General features: G+C 37.9%; 1 protein-coding gene across 2 annotated transcripts; it reads left to right on the top strand.

The window, feature by feature from the left end:
• The first annotated feature begins 137 nt into the window (after nucleotides 1–137).
• LOC116246215 (uncharacterized) lies at nucleotides 138–13,157 on the top strand. Of its 2 annotated transcripts, none has more exons than XM_031617966.2 (9): nucleotides 138–291; nucleotides 1,914–2,080; nucleotides 7,023–7,134; nucleotides 8,396–8,586; nucleotides 8,681–8,775; nucleotides 8,864–9,307; nucleotides 10,126–10,234; nucleotides 10,798–11,440; nucleotides 12,645–13,157. In XM_031617966.2, exons 2-9 carry the CDS (start codon nucleotides 1,946–1,948, stop codon nucleotides 12,767–12,769), a joined length of 1,854 nt encoding a protein of 617 aa, XP_031473826.1. In that variant the 5' UTR covers nucleotides 138–291; nucleotides 1,914–1,945; the 3' UTR covers nucleotides 12,770–13,157. The 2 variants fall into 2 exon arrangements, with proteins under 2 accessions (XP_031473826.1, XP_031473825.1); XM_031617965.2 differs by lacking the exon at nucleotides 138–291 and adding an exon at nucleotides 316–472.
• Nucleotides 13,158–17,346: the final 4,189 nt, after the last annotated feature.

The raw sequence follows: 17,346 nt of genomic DNA, 5'->3' as shown, positions 1-17,346 counted from the left end.
GGTAGAACTAAAATTTTCATTATAATTTCTGTTTAAGGTGAATTTTTGTTACAACATCCGACGGTCATCCGAAACATATTTCTTGGTTTGCTTTCCTCTAACGAGCGGGCGTGCCGTAGCTACTATAGGCGCTTCCCCACCGCAACGAATCCCGCTCAGGGGCTTCAGTCGGTGCTCCCACGACGAGCGCTCGAGTCATAAAATCCCTTCAATCCAACGGCATTGACTTCTCAACTGGTCGGAGCTAAGTTAAAAGCCGTACATCAGAAGTTCATCCGACGCTTGGTTGAGGTAATTTCGTCATTTCATCCTCGGAAGCCGGGCGACCTGTACCTTTTCGCATTTTTATGTTGGGCCGCCATTCTTTGGATATTAGCACGAGCTAAAACCCCTTCGGCCTTCGGGAATTCCTTCTTGTAGGCCCAAAGGGTTGAAGAAATAATCGCGCTACTCTATTTCTCCGTCTCTACCAGTAAGCATTTCCTTCGTTCATTTTGTCGGGATTTACGTCTCAAGTTTGGTGCATTTTTCTCGATTCCGAAACCGTTTGGCTTTTTTCTGTTGCTCATTTTATCCGTATCGCGGATGTGATTTTTTCTGTGTGTTTGCGTTGGATCAATTTCATGTTTTTTTTTAAGGGATTCGCGTCAACTGGTTCAGTTCTGAATCCGTAGCCTTGGGGGTCTTTGAGATAGATTATGTTATTGGGAGAGGTTTTCACGATTGTATTGAATGGTTTTGTGGTCAGAATTTCTACCATTGATACTATTTAAAGGTAAAAGTACAGTTGAATGGATTCGCAGAAAGAGTAAAAATTGAGGTAACAAGTGAATAAGAACTATAGACAGAGTTGCAGTAGGGTTTTTTTTGGTAGTCTTCACTTTGGGAGGAACAGAATGAACAAAAAAGAAGCTCAGATTTTGATTCCCAAGTGTCCTTTTGGCAACAGAAAGTCTAGTTTAAGGTGGATTACGGATAGCATCTATCTGCTTGTACATGCACGAATGGTGCTTATTCGTAGTCTTCTTGGTTGCCTATTCGTGGCACGCAATCATTTGCTATCCACATTGCTAGCTTCTCCTTCGAGTGGATCGTCTCACTTGCCATTGACACATTATTTAATGTGCTTTCCATTCAGTTGGAATTTGGTGTCACCTCGGCCATTAATCTAGTAGTCCGTGTTTCTGCCTTGATCCTTTTCTGGCACAAGGGAAATGTCTGCCTTTTTTTTTTCGCTCCAGATCGGGTATTCAGTAGATGAGTAGTTATTGTCTTCATGGTCTGCTAATATCTGTTTCTAACCGGGTGAAGTGGAAAAAATGCAATCGTGAAGGTTTAGGAACAGATGTTCCCTTCATTTTATTTTTTCCAGATAACATTGTTTTTATCTTGTACAAGTTTTCATTCCATTCTCCATCTCCTATTGATTCCTCACTTGTTAACATTATTTTGACTCTATCCCTCTTTTTTGTTTGCCTTAGTTTGCTATAATGAGTAGTTTTTTGTAATCTATGTTATGCGTCAGGCTCCTTTACTTTTATACGCTATTATACCCATTCTGTTTTTTTTGTTTTTCTGGTTATTTTATTAAGCATGATCAAGCATAAGGCCTTACGTGGCACTTGTTTTACTGGTCGAATTGGTCAACAAACTTTTGAAAATCCTCCCATTCATTCAGTCATTACTTGATTGATATGGTTGAATTGTCTCTGGTCAGATATGCTTCATTGCTTGTTTGTTTCACTGGTTTAGATTGCCTTTAACTTTCTTGGTAGTGGAGCAGAAACTAAATAAGCAGCCTACTCTACGTTCTGCTTTAATGGCTTATTCGACATTTTCTGTGACTTTCTTTCATTTTATTTGGATCTATGTTATCCATAGGTTACTATTCTTATCAGTTTTATTTGTTGCAGGGGCTTCTCTTGCTCTTGGTGTTACTGACGTCATGTTTAAGAAGCCGGCTGAGGCAAAATCGTTCCAGCGTTTATCTGGAGCTGATCGTAAGAAGCTAAGAAGAAGCATAAAAGAAAGGTTTACGCATGCTACAGATGCTGATATTGATGAGCTAGTGCCTCCAAAGGTAAGATTTAGAGCTAGTTCTTTTATGTTGGTGACCTTCTGAAAAATTTACTGCTGCATTTGATTGGAATGTGTTTATATTTTTGCGATAAGTTCATGGAAATCTGGTCGTTTGGAAACCTATAAATGTACTATGCCTTTCTGGAAGAAGTTATAAACATCAAGCTTTGAACAATTTTTTTCGTGATTTTTGAAAAATTATGGCGAACAAGACTTAGCTACTTTTTTTTTTTTAACCTTGTGACAGCATATATCAACATTGAATTTGCTGTTTACATGTAACAAAGGCCTGGACTGCTGTATGTGATGCCTAAACATTAAAAAAACTTGAAATACTGTTGTTGAAAAATGCGATGGTTTATGTGTCATTGTTATTTTGCAGAGATCCATGAGATGAACTTTTTCTTTTGCCTTTTATGACACCTATAATACTTCAGGTTGCCAGGCAAATAGATTTGTTTGTGAATTTCCATTTTGATATTTTCAAGTTCGAAATACACTAGTAACTGTCAGCTGTGTGTGGAATTTGAGAAAGAAGTGAATAGGCTTGTGCCTTCATAGTCCTTTCTAAAAGTTACCGATTTTCTCAATTTAGGGTGGAAACCTTCATATCTGTCGCTGCCTAGAGCAGTTCTCCATACTTCGCTGCTTGGTAGACATGATATACATTCCTGTGAATCATAACCTAGTAAGAATGAACTCTACCATGGTTCTCCATACCAAGCCCACACGCTAACCCCAAACCAACCCAAAACCAACACTATCCCTAACTCTCATACCCATCTCATCAAGTGCGACCAGCTGTACTGCAAGTGCCACCTGGTTTGCCTGGACCGGTTCCTCCCTTTCAATAGGACGACAAGGGCATCCCGGGGGAATATTAGTTGCAGCAGGGCGGAGCACCCACAGGTGAGGATAAAAGGGTTGGCCCACCATAGCAGCATGCTGACCATAGTGATGATGTGTTAGAGATCGTAGATTCTAAAGATGGGGCCTTCTGGAATGAACATCCTTCAGGATCAGTGGTTCGTGGCAGATGATCGGATTGTGAATAGGAGAGGCCCTCCACGTACGACCTCAAGCTGGAGTTGTTTGAGTTCACAGACAAATTCGATGCATAATCATTTTTTTGACTGGACTTATGCGATGCAATTCGCGTTTGATTACCATGATGTGCCAGAGCATCGACGGGTTCCTTAGCCTCCAAAACTAAGGAGGCTTGTGCAGATATGGTGGGTCAAACTGCAGAAGTCAAGGTATGATTCGTACATGGGCCAAGATGCAACAGTTGATGCAAATGAAGTTTGTCCCTCCGGACTTTGTTGAGAAGGCACACTAAGACTATCGAGCTTCGTCATGGGCCTAGGACTATGACAAAGTACACTACAAAATTTCACCACCTAATCACTACGTGTTCAGGTTGCAGAGACCAAACGTCAGCGGGTCCAGGAGTTGTGTATGTCAAAGTCTGATGGTTTTCACCATTCTAAGTTGAATTCTTTAAACTAAAGAGCAAACTTCTTGAAGTTGGAAGACTCTACCTTGAAGTCCTAGTCTAAACATGCGACCTCCAATAAAGAAAAGGGCTCTTCCTTTAATACTTGGTCAAAATCTTCTACTGTTGACACTTCTATCTATTGTTTTAATCTTTAAATGTCATGAGCGGCGGCATATCCAGTCACAGTGTCCCAATGTTGTCAAACGAACTGTCATGGCTAAACCCAAAGACAAAACCGTTAAGTTGGAAGACTTTAGCTTGAAGTCCTAGTCTAAACATGCGACCTCCAATAAAGAAAAGGGCTCTTCCTTTAATACTTGGTCAAAATCTTCTACTGTTGACACTTCTATCTATTGTTTTAAATGTCATGAGCGGCGGCATATCCAGTCAGTGTCCTAATGTTGTCAAACGAACTGTCATGCCTGAACCCAAAGACAAAACCGTCAAGTCTGATCATGAGGATACCCAAAGTGAGTTGGAAACTGACTCCAATACTGATTAGGAGGTTGTCATATATAATGGTGATGACATCATCTATAACTTCTTATCTGTGTGTCATATCTTAGTAACTCTGAAAAGCCTATCAAACCATAGATGGTTGCGAAACAACTTTTTTATGACAAAGTGTCACTGTGAAGGACATGTCTGCAATGTCGTAATAGATGGTAGGTTGTGTAAAAATATGGTTTCTGTTTCTCAAAACATTGTTGATAAGTTACATCTACAGACTGAGAAGCTACTTCATCCTTATAAGGTGTCGTGGTTCAAGAGGGGAGATTAAGTCTCTTATAACCCATAGGTGCTTAGTGAAATTTTCTATGGGAGACTACTGTGAGGATGAGGTTTGGTGTGATATAGCCCCTAGGACTGCCAGTCATATTTGATTAGGGTGTTTGTAGTAGTGGATCATACAACTATTCACAATGGCTAGAAGGGCACTTATGCCCTTCAAATTTAAGGGGGGAAAAGTTGTTCTGTTACCTACTAGGGAAGTGTAGTTATATTACAGGGAAGGATTTTGATAAGGTATCAAGCATTATCACTCTGTTTTATAGGGATTGGCATGGTTTATTGGTCGGTTTATTACCTTATATTCAAATGAAACATCAAACTTATAGTGAGCTCAGACAAGTCATATACTCGGCAGAATTTTGTCGACAATAGTCCCACCACCGAGTACTCATGCAGGTGATGCACTTCGTAGTGGATTCTGTTTCATTCCTACCCCACCAAGCTGCGGACACCTGTGCACCTACTCCAGGTGGTCCATGGACAACATTGTGGCTCACCTACAACACGATAGCTTGTCAAGAGCTGAATGTTTCAACCCGGGGCGATTGACGCAGTATGGTTTAGTGATAGATCAGATACCAGATTCGGATCCAGTTAGGTTTTAGATTTGGTTTTATTTGGCATTGTTGTTATTTCTTATTTGGACCCTTTGGCTTAGTGGATCCAGGATCCAATTCGGATTTAGGGTTTAGGCCTCTTGAAAGACCCCCTTTCTTTTGTTTTATGCTAATTGATGATTAGAAAAATCTTAATTCTCTTTTGTTATTGAATTCCCTTTCTTTTTCGTATTTTCTCTTTCATTCTTTGTTTTTTGGTGCTTTTCCTGCAGGGATTAGAGTGAGGAACTCTAATCACTATGTCATGTATTTTTCGGTATTTTTCGTCAAAGTTGTCTTTCTCAGGAAAATCTAAAAATTAGGTAAAATGAGGATCTAACAAGAAGACACTAAAAAGCTAGATAACATGATAAAAGTAATGTTTTAATGATGATAAAATTGATGATAATTAACTTCATTTAAGTTTTAAGTTAAATTTATGATGATATTGACTAAAGAAAAGAAAAGTCGGGAAAAAGGGAAAAAAAGTCATAAAAAAACACTATAATTTATTTTATGTTTTTCTTTCATGAATACATTTTTTTGGGTTTTCTTCTGTTTTTCTTGTTAATATCATGATATTTTCAAAAATATTGTGATATTGGTTAGGATAGATGGCTTGATATTTCCTTAGTTTACATATTCTGTAAACCCTGTGTGTGTGTTTTGCATATGGGATCACTATAAAACAGTTGTTTTGCCTCACACTAACTGTCCAAGGAAGAACCTAGTTTTAAATTTTATTTGCGGATGTAAGAGGTAGCCAGTCAGGTTACTCAACCATTCAGCAATGATTTGTGGCTTCCATTATTATGTCTTCCTCAAGTGCTACCATTTATTCATTATTCTGAGCTCTTCCTTTTACAAACCATGCAAGAAAATCTACTGCTATCTTATTATTAACATCATGCACTTTTAAATGTTTTAAATGAAAACATTGGCTTAAAAAAACATGTTGTTGTTAAATAACTTGTTGAAAAGATATGTGACACTATACTTTCTCATTTAGATTTTACTTAGATTTTCCAATAATTTTCCAAAAAAAAAAGAAAATACTTATTATCTCCTGCGATTTTTTACTCATCAAGGAATACATGAAAATGAGATCTGTATCTAGTATAATCATGATAAAACATCTAAGAATGTGAAAATGTCTTACGCCATGATATATCATGGAAGAATCGAAAGGGATGTGACCCAATCCGCAGATGTGTGTAAAAACATCACATCCCAAGGGTTCTGGACCAACAGGGATCACACGAATGTTTTTCCTGAAACCATATGTATGTATGCATGAACATCAGCAGTTTTCTTGGTGATTTCTGCAAAACACTTTGAAATCTCCCAAAATAACTGAAAACAGATGCAGGAAGCTGTGCTATTTATGTCTTAGGTTGAGAATGTGGGTTTTATTCTTAAACTAATTGTAAACATGGACACAGTAGTACCATGTCTGGATGTTCCATGATATCTGTTACTGCCTTTCTCAATTGAGTTGCTAGTTATTTCTCCTTCTGCTCTCCAACACACACTATCATTTCCATTGTTAGCATGTCTTATCTCACCCTAGCTTATCATTTGTAACAGTTCTTCTGTACTGCTGAGGTTTGTGGTGTTTGCTTCCTTTTCTTCTCATGAATCCTATACTTTCCTGAAAGTCTGGTCATCGTGAAACTCTATATTGACATTCTTCTGTAACTATTGGTCATCTTGGAGCTCTATATTAACAGTCTTCAGTAACTGTTTGTCCCAAGATGGACGAGGCTTGTGCTTATGACAACTGCATCTTGCCTGGATCTCTTGGATGCTGGTCCTAAAAAGGAAATTGTCATAGTTAGCTATGAACACATATGATCTTGTAGGTAGTGTTTATTTGGGTTATCATGCTTTCTGTCTCGAACATAAGCATATTGCTGCCCCTTTGAGATTCCTGATACTTCATTTGTGTTTTATTATTATTTTTTTTCACTCATCAATTTATTCCACTTTGTCTGTATTTTTTTAATGTTTCGAAGGTCAATGCGCTTGATTCCTTTTGTCTTCACTTTGTGTGATAGGTGGAAATAACTGTTGCGAAGTTTCCTAATCGAGCTCATGTATACTCCATAGAAGGTGGCCTTCCAATACTTTTCGATGTTGATGGTAGAGGATCTGAGTTGTTTCCAACTGGTAATAATTGATTCCGGCCTATCTTGTTATTGCACCTTCTTCCTTTTTGCGTTTGAACTTTGAACTTATGTGCTTTCATCTCGTTCGAGCTTTTCACTTACTAAGGAAAATAACTAGCGGGCAGCAGGAAAGTAGTAAGAAGCAAGTCAGCAACATGAAATGGCAAGGCAGTTCAAATGCCTGTTTTACTTGAGTGCTTTTTTAATACATTCCAAACTTCTTATACTAAAATTGCTATTATGTTTATTGAAATTGCAACTGGAATATGATTTTAAATTAGGAAGACTGTTGAAGATTCATATTGAAAGCCTTGCTTCCTGTTCTTGAATTCACCACTATATTTAGGATGGGCACAGTATTACATGGAGGCAGACATTTGTCTAGTGAATTTTCTATGTCCTAAGAAACTTCTTCTATCGATGCCAAAGCTGCCTTTAGAGGGATATCTGATTGTTGAGTTCAAATTTGGCTTTTGAATATGACTGAGAGCTTCCATTTGGAGTAAAACATTATAGAATGTCAAAATCTTTATTTGAATGACCAGAGTAAAAATCTTATAAGTTGAAAGGTTTACTTAGTTTCTCTTTGATGAAGTTAAACCATTCCATAATTACCGAATGCAAATATGGTATAGAATTAAAGGATCCATTGTGTCATTTGTTTTAGAGAATGGATCACCGAAGGTTGGTCATAAATTTGGACAGTTTGCTTCTAGACGGAAATGAAGATCTTGGAGAACAAATATTGAACCAGGAAAAGGGGGGTGGGGGGAGGACCAGATATGGAGTGGTGCGTTGGGTTCCATTGGGCCAGAAATTACATGGATACTTCAATAAGGTTCACGTACCCGTGTGCCCGTACCCACAGTGGGTACTTGGATGCACTTGGGTACTTTTTTAGATCGAAACTGCTTAATTTTTACGTGATTTTATTTTTTCCAACTCAGTTTTCATTCTATTTTTAGAGTTATTTTTCAATATCTATAGGAAAGGGAGAGGAGAAAGGACTGTATAAAATACTTATGTGACAGAACTCATGTTCGTTCATTTGATATAGTCTTTACTCTCCTAGCATATTAGTGGAAAGAAGCATGTGGCTCAAGCCTTTCAACTTTCAAGTAACTGCAGTATCTGCATGAATATTGCCCCTGATGAACCAGTTGTTGGACAATTTTTTTCTCAAGTATCTGCATTAAATTTGTAGTTTAATAGTGAAGGTTAAAACTTTTTGGTTATAAATCCAATCTCTACATCTGTGGCAGTTTTTGCACTCTGGAAAGTCCCTGAGCTGTTGCCAGCTTTTGTTCTCAAGGGTGGTGAAGTATCTCGCTTTGTAATCAGTGGTGCAGATTTGATGTTTCCTGGTATTAGCATACCTCCTGATGGTCTACCTCCATTCTTGGCTGGGCAGCCCTGGTCAGTGAAGGTTCCTGGCAACAATGCTCCAATTGCGGTAAGAATTGCTTGGGCAAATATGCATAGATTGACTGTTAAATTACTGTATTCCCAAGTTAAATTTTAGCTAATAATCACTTCCTTTTGTATAGGTGGGGTCTACCATGATGAGTTCTGCTGAAGCAGTAAAAGCCGGTTTGCGTGGTAAGGCTTTGCACATATTGCACTGTTACCATGACTCATTGTGGTGAGTGTTCTAGATAGATCAAACATGTGAAATTCAACTTAACTTGATCAAGCTGCTGGGTGAAACTAGTTCCATATATTGCTCTCAGGGAATCTGTAGAAGGACGGCTTGTACCTAATGCAGGGTTCTTGGAAGATATGGTTATTGAGGATCCAGCTCTAGTGGAGGTCAGCGCAGAACAAGCCTCTTCTGAAGAAGTTCACAATGATTCATTCCATCTGCATGATACTAATGCTAATGAAACACATCAAAAAGTGATGGATGCAGAGGCAGCAACTCCAGAACAGAGTGCTGGTGTCTCCGCCCACATAGAGGTTGAGGGTGATACTGCCAGTCAGATGACATCAGATTTTGACACTCTAAGGGTGGCAGATGAGGTTTCGGCTACTGTTGCTGAAGAACATACTGATGATAAAGAGCAGCATGTGCTGTCCTCTGAGGAAATTGACATCCTTTTGGACAAATGTCTTTTGCAAGCCCTGCACACTACTATTAAAGATAAAGATCTTCCTATGTCTGGAAGTGCTTTATGGTAATTTATATTCTATTTTAGATTGATGGAGAACTAATTAGTATTTTAGATTTGGTTGCTTTATTGTGATTGTCTTGCAAACATATATGAGTTTGCTAGTTTTCTTAAGAACACTAGATTGCTTTCTTTCAAGTTGTTGTAAACACTAAAAATGTAAATGTGGATAAAGGTTATATAGAAAATATTCGAACAGAGAACTTTGGCTTGTACTTGGCTTGTACTGGAATTTAGAAAAAAGTCTTTGAGATAATTGCAGTTTGCACTTAAGAATAAAGTAGGCATAGTGTCTACCATTAATGATATCCGTATCTGTCTACTTGAACTTGTAAAAGTTCCCGTAGGCCTTCTACCTCCATGCGGCATGCTCCCTCAGGCTTTCACCCGTTGTAGAAACTAGAAAGTTCCTAGCTGCTGCCTTACTTAGGAATCTGGGCCATGTCACAAATGGGCTCCGCTGGATTTCCAGCATGCCTGGCACTTGTCTTACAATTCTCATTTGTCATCTCTTTCTGAGTTGTATACTTGCATGCTGAAGGATCCATTTACTGGTTTAATCATACTACTGTTGAATAAGTTGTTCATTATGGATTGGTGACTTCTAACAAAACTCTCATCAATCATCATCATCTCTCTCTCTCTGTAGGCACAGAAATGCATATAATGGAATATTCTTGTCATGCTCATTTGTGGTTTCCATTACTCACTATAGTTGAGCACCCAAACAATTGTCTTTTTTTTTTCATGTCTTTTTCTGTATTTAATTTCTATCATTTTATCTGCGGCTCTACAAATTTCTTTTCTTCTTGTTGTTTGTACAGGTCGAGCCATGTCTTGCCCTGTAGGCCTGCAGGCGTGACCCTTGATATTAAAAAATCATCACACAAGAAACTCTCAAAGTGGTTGCAGTCCAAATCTTCTGCTGGTTTGGTATGTGTCGCCTTTCTGGCTGATTTGATTGCAAGGGAGTCTGGTTTAATGTTTCAAAGCCCATTTCTGTTAGTTACATGTGTTTCTTTGCCACATGAGTGTGGGTGTTGGTGCACCATTTTTCAGAAAAAAATGTTGGTGCATTATCAAGTATTAGCAGCTACAGCTGCAGTGAACTCAGTGCACAGTGCAGCAACCATGTTACATTGTCCACTTCGCATTGAAAAGAAGTGCAACACAATCCTCGTTTTATTGTCCTTCATGTGCATGGAGCTTCATCATTGTTGAAGGGTTCTGTGTTATAGTAGAGCTAAATTACGTCTACATGATTTTGAATTTTGATTGGGAAAACTGCTTTCTTAGCCAGAAGTTTTCAGGCCTTTCACTTGCATAAACATAATAAAGTTATTCTAGTCAGACCATTATTTAAGTACCTCTCATAAATAAGACCATTACTTACCTCTCATAAATAAGACTATTACTTCCCATTTTGTAGGTGGCTTCAAGCATCTCCTTTTTCTTTTAGCTTCTTCATACTAAATGCTAATTATATGCTTGCGCAGATCTCAGCAAAGGAAGACAAGCATAAAAAAGAGGTTGTTTTGATTTCGGTGAACCGTACTCATCCAGATTATACATCATTTAGGCCTGAGAAGCACAAGCCGGCTAGTGCAGTTGAGGGTTCAGAGGTCACTAGTTCACATCAGGCAAGAACACAGCTTGACATGGTGGAGATCTATAAATCAACTACTCATGTCAATCCAATCCTTGCTGCTGTTGGGGCTGATCCTGGGAAGTACTTTTGTGCATCAGAGGCCTCTGAAATTGTATTCTCATACATTGAAAAAGAGAATTTGGTGAAGCCTACAAACAAGGCCATTATAGTTCTTGACGCTGCTTTATGTGATGCACTGTATAAAGGATCAGTGAAGAAGGGTGCAGCTTATCCAACAGAAATTCACAAAAAGGACTTGGGGGCAGCATTCCTGAACAGGATGCAAGTTCATCATAGGGTGACTAGAGGCAGTGAGTCCACAATTCGAAAAGGTGCAGTTAAACCAGTTCAGATAATGAGCGAACGCAGGCAAGGAAATAAGAAAGTGACAAGGGTCTCCGGCTTGGAATCTTTCTTGATAGATCCAGAATCTCTGGCTTCAGAGCTTCAGAAGAAGTTTGCCTGTAGTACATCAGTGGCTGAACTGCCAGGTGCATTTTACACTGTTGCCTTGTGTCTCATGATGCATTTATGTGTTTCTGTTTGTTCCCAAAAGAAGTGGAATTCATGCTATGAGTTTATCTTTGAGAATTCTCATATGGACACTCCATTCTTGTTGCCTGCTCATCTCCCCTTACAATGCAAATTATATTTTAGACTATGTAAAAATGGCTGTTGCCCTATATCCCCGGCCACATCAATGTGACCTAGCGGAAGGATATTTGTAAAATATTTTGCGGTTTAAACAAGAAATATCCGAGTGGTGACTTCTTACAGTAGTGACATAAGCTTTTGATTGTGAAGGCAATTGCGATGTCCGGGTCTTGAAGTTAGTCATGCATTTGATTATTTCAGTTTTTCTTTTTCATCTCTAAGTAGTTTTTATTGCCAAAATGATTTCCAAGTTTTGAAGTTCAGAGGTTTAAATTTGTAACCTTCTTATGTGAAGGGGAAAAAAAGATCCTCAATCACCACATCTTTGGTGGAAAGTCACTGCCAGAATATAAGTTTTGAAAAATTGGATTAAGTTCGAAAATTTTGTTAACTTATAGTAAAAGCTCCTGCTATCCAGTTGATGGTCATGATTAGTAGCACAAAATGAAAAGGTTTTTGTCTGTAATATGCTCAAATTTTACTTCAAGGCATATTCTATGGAAGAAAAGTTCTCGATGTGCTTTTTGCAGGTTTGCTTCAAATGTTTTGGGTGTACCTTTGGTGACTATTAATCATGACGAACATGTAGTTCTGTCTTCTGATTCTTGTGATATGCTTGGCATGGCTGAATGGTTTCATCTGCTGCTTGTTAGCATGATGACATAATTGTGTTTTTTAGCCATTATTTTTTGTGCGTAATTTTGATGCCAAGGAAACTGTGATATGTTAAAAAGTTTTCTTTAGTTTGTGGATGTCATCTTGTTCAATATTGACGTGATAAAATAATTCCTTTGCGTAATTTTATAATGCTGAAGTTTTCCCTTTCATAGTTAAAATATATATTACACATGCTGGTATGATCCAAGAAAATAAAATGCTTTGAAGAACTATTAAATCTTTTGCCGCACAATGAGGTTTGCGCCTCTGGTTACTATTTGTTACCTGATAAGGTCAGCAGTATCTGCATCTCCCTCTATAATATGCAATGAGAGACCTGAATTGAAGTTCTAGCATTCTTCTAATCTTTTATACTTTTTCCAGGTAAAAAGGGCCAGCATGAGGTACTGGTCCAAGGTGGAGTGATCGATGACCTGGCCCGACATCTCGTGGAGCATTACGGGATTAACAAACGATACATTGAAGTTCTGGACAAGACGAGGAAATAGTGGTTTGGTGCCCGTGTTGCTGTCCACCAGTGAAGGGCATCACATGATAAGAGTCAAATCTTGCCTTGAAGCTCTTCCTACGTCAGCAATTAAACCATTTTCCGCAGAGCGGTTTGCTCCCCTTTCTTCGTTCCTGGAATGAGGCAGAAATAAACTAGGGGAAGCATGTTGGAGGTTTGTTTCTTAATCTTTTCTGAAGAGGATCAGTGCTTTTCCAGTGATAATGAGTGACATGCAATTTTGTCTGTAGATAGAGGTGAGAACATCGTTTCGTGATATCTCTGTGCGATTAAACTGTATGTACCTGCTGTTTTGAAGATTTGGAAAATATGCAAACGCTATCATTAGTGAGTACATAATGAAATTCAGCTACTATTTATGCATATAATTGAGTGGACCTGTTTTGGTAGTTAGTATTTGCCCGAAGCATATGTGCATGTGTATATGTGTAACACTAAGTGCCCATTTTTATGAGAGAACTCAATCCTTCTTGATGGAAATAACATCTGGGTTTACCTTTTTACCAAATTTAGCTGTGCGAACTATCAATAGAATTAATATGTCCATTTTTTGGTTGGCAACCCTTAAACATTTGGAAATCAAAAAACACATTTTCTCCAAACAATAATATTTTGACATTGGGCTTGAATTTGTAAAACGACTAAGACTGTGTCTTCTTCCACTGATGACTCAATGAACTTTTTTCAGAAATTTATTTACTTATTGAGGAAGACCAGGTTGAATTTGTCGAAACATGTCTAGAGAAGTTAGAAATTGTGTAATGTACATCTCGAGATAACGTAATCCAAGAATCTTAAGTCCCAACAATCTCTGATTTAGACGTCCCAACAACCATGGTCGGCGATTGTCCAGTTGCTGCAGGTCTCTTCATTACCTCTCTTACCGGAGAAGAGCAGCAGACTGCCTCTGTCTCCTGTTCTTCTTCTGCTGGTGGACTGGTAGATGGATCTATCTCCAGAAGTGGCTGGTGTAACCAGTGGTGCCCAAAACCCTGCAGTGTCTCCTCCGTCCCTGTGCCTGTGTACATCTCAGAGTTTATTCATCTCTGTTACAAGCCACAAAGAAAAAAACTTGAAATCTTAAATGACTACGGAGATTGAAACTTTTCGCTATTGATATGACATCTCATGTGCAACAAGTGGCTTGGGAATGATTTTATGTTGGAAACATGCTCAACCTATAAAGAATTTCACAGGATTTTTTCTTGAAGCAAAGGCGTTTGGATTTGTGAACGGGAGAAATCCCTTGTTTTTCCAGATTGCTCTTCTGTTCGCACTAGTTGTTTGTCTCCTACTATCTAGTTTGCATGGTTGTGGTTTGATAGCAGCCACTGGCAGCAATTAGTTCTAAGATATCAAAAGTAGCAGGCTGCTCTATTACTTTGATTATTCCTTCTGTATATCTCCAATCAATGTAATTGAGTTCCTTTGTCTACAATCACGTTTCTTAAAGATTGTGGAACAATTTTTTCCTCAAAAAGTAAACCTTTAAATATAACTAGGCAACCAAATAACAAAATACATAACCCAAACATGATAAAATTGCCTTTTGATCCCCAGAATTTTCCACCATGGACAAACTTGGCGTGAAGTTACCGATCAGCTCCTACTGATCCATTTCGTTTTTCTTCTACTTTAGAAACAATTTAAATCAACTAAAACAATCAAAACAGATAGGTGCTCAATATTATTTGACACCACCATTATTATTAATATATTGGCAAATAGGTTAGTAATATATTTTTTTAAATTTTCGTTTTCGCTTAATTTATTGTAGTTCATGGGGCTTGACATTGCCCAATGCATCTCAACAGACACATATCATTTAGGGGTCACTTGGCAGTTGGAACATTATGTGAATGTTTTATAAATCAATCCTGAAAATTGGAGCAGATACATAAAGCATTAAAATTAGGTGTTCATGGCAGATTCATTGAATATTTACAAGTGTTCCCTTTACCAAACAAACAGCCTCTTTGAGATGGGGACTGGAATAATGCTTTTTATTTGGGTGGTTGCAAACATGGTTGAGATGTGAGATGGAAGCCAAACAATTTTCTTTTATGGCAGGGAAGTGGGTAGTTGTAATGTATGTCTACCGCATTGACTGTTACTCGTGGTGGCCATATGAACTCGGTCACATTGTTAACGTCGATCTTAATCTGTCGATTCAAATCAAACTAGTGGCGAATCAATTTCATTTGATGACTGATTATGAGTGCGACGTGATACCATTTAATGGTTTTTTTTTTTGAACATTTTGAAAAGTTCTTTTATTTCAATTGGATTTTGCATAAACCTTTCATTTACTTCTTGAAAAACTCAATTAGGTAAGAAAATGTTCTTCTGATGATCCACTGCCGATTCAATTGGGTTGCTGAATCACCAGCTTGACCAATTTGATTCCCAAACTATTTTTTCAACATTAGTCTTATTTTGTATAGGCTGGGCATCGAGCCGGGCTGGTCTGAGGCTTGAAAAAGTTGGGTTGGTCATGTCCAATAAACTAGGCCTAACTCAATAATTGATCAGGTCGAGCCCGATTGTCAACTTCAGGGTCTAGGCCTGCTAGCTCGGTCCAGCGGACGAAAAAAAAAAAAAAAAAAAACAGATGCTGGAAAAACCCTAAACTATTGTCAAGAGTTTGTAGATATATCAGGAAAGACAACATGGACCTGTTGGCACAGACTGTGGTTGATGAAGAGCCAGCCACTGATGTCTTGCCAAGGAAGATGAGAGAGAGAGAGAGAGAGATAAAAAGACAATGAAATAAATAGTGAGCCACATTTGATACTAGGCCCGAGCAGGCCTGACTCGATAGGTCCACCGGTTTGATAGTTTGCCCAAGTCTGGCCCATCAAGGGTACCCGCATTCATCTACATTCACATTTAGGTCATGTTCGATGCACAAGAATTTTACTGTGCATCGAGGAAACTGCAAGTTTTTGTACGACTTTCCCTTTTCAAATCATGCACAAAAAAATTACATGGAACATGGTAATTGTACCCTGCAATGCAAAGAAATCGGACCCTTTGAGGTCCAACTTTTTACCATGGATTTTTTTTTTCATGGTAGCTTTAACGTTCCAAATTTCACCTTGACATCAAACATGACCTTAAGAATTTCTAAAAATTTGTTGAGAGTTGTTGTGGCACCTTTCACCCTTCAGCAGGAACTTTAATAAAAGATCATGTGGTTTAACCAAACCGATTTAAAGACTTCCCACTTTCAGTCTGTGGCTCGGAGACCAATCCCAAAAATAAGTTGGCTTTTGTTCCCTTCTTTATTTCAGCCTTCAACCTCCCGTGTCTTTTCCCAAGGCGCGTTTGTAGGACTTTGGATTAGAATACACTGGACTTTCATCTAGTGTTTGTTTGCATCAAGGAAAAATAGAAATAAAAAGAACAAACAAAGCAAAATGAATAAGGAAGCAAGCATCAAATTCTTACATTATATGCAGAACATAGATAGTGATTCGACAGAACATCAGAGCCTAGAGCACAAATGAAGATCTTGAATTACAGATGGAGAAATAAAAAGATCAAGTACGGCAAAACGATACAAAAAACTGAAGATTAAGTCATTTTTGCTTTGAAGGGGAAGCAAGCATCAAATTCTTACATTACAACAAAATCAGAGAAGAAGATTACAGGAAATTATTGGGTGTTGGCTTCATTTTGTCCTCTGAGAACAATTTAACACATTACATTTTACTGTTTTTACATAAAAAACATAGTGTAGAACATAAAAAAAAATTAATATTATTTTTAGAAAAGAGAAATTTAGCGCTATGAAAAGATAAATATATTGTCAAGGGAACAAAGTTTATTCAATAAAGTTATATTTATTATAATTTATAACTACTTGGGCGTTGGAGTTGGACTTTAACCTCCATTGGCTACGTTTACAGGAGACACGGATCTCATTGGTTTGGCCTTTATTTTCCCTGTGGGTAAAAAGACGAATCTGCCCTTCATATTCAGTTAACAAATAAGTTTCTGGAAACCTATAAATATATATATATATATATATATATATATATATATATATATATATAGAGAGAGAGAGAGAGAGAGAGAGAGAGAGAGAGAGAAAAGGGGAAAGAGAGTTTGTACACTGCACTCAATGTGGTGGGTGGTCTGTCTGACTGCCTTTATATCCAACAAAAGCATAGACTCCCATATTTTCATTTTACTACCAATTTCGACATTGTTTTGAAAATAAAAAAGGAACATTGTTTTAAAGAATTAAAATGGTGTTTACTAATGTTTTAAACTCAACATAATCTTTCTAATTACAAATTATGTCTTTCAAAAAAAAACATTTGAGCCTATTAAATTTTGGTTAACTTCATGTGGTTTTTTTAATATTTGTTGAACAAATTATACAAATTGACTGGACTGAACACTTACCCATTTTGCAAACGATGAAAAGACCACAACCACCTTTTTTCCGTTAAATAATGAAAAGGATGGGGGTATATCCGTCATTAGGTTAAGAAGGATGGTTCACCCAACCAGGACGAAGTGCCTTTATCTTCTTCTTCGGCGGCGGCG

Source organism: Nymphaea colorata, chromosome 1 (genome assembly GCF_008831285.2).
Source record: "Nymphaea colorata isolate Beijing-Zhang1983 chromosome 1, ASM883128v2, whole genome shotgun sequence".
Classification (NCBI taxonomy): Eukaryota; Viridiplantae; Streptophyta; class Magnoliopsida; order Nymphaeales; family Nymphaeaceae; genus Nymphaea; species Nymphaea colorata.
The sequence above is the reverse complement of the archived record's forward strand: the minus strand, read 5'-3'. Positions and strand labels throughout refer to the sequence as shown.

Bases quoted from the DNA above. Each gene is read 5' to 3' on its own strand.
- LOC116246215 (XM_031617966.2), top strand. From the start codon at position 1,946: ATGTTTAAGAAGCCGGCTGAGGCAAAATCGTTCCAGCGTTTATCTGGA. The intron at 10,235-10,797 runs GTATGTGTCGCC...ATGCTTGCGCAG, and splicing joins CCAAATCTTCTGCTGGTTTG to ATCTCAGCAAAGGAAGACAA. The intron at 11,441-12,644 runs GTGCATTTTACA...TACTTTTTCCAG, and splicing joins ATCAGTGGCTGAACTGCCAG to GTAAAAAGGGCCAGCATGAG.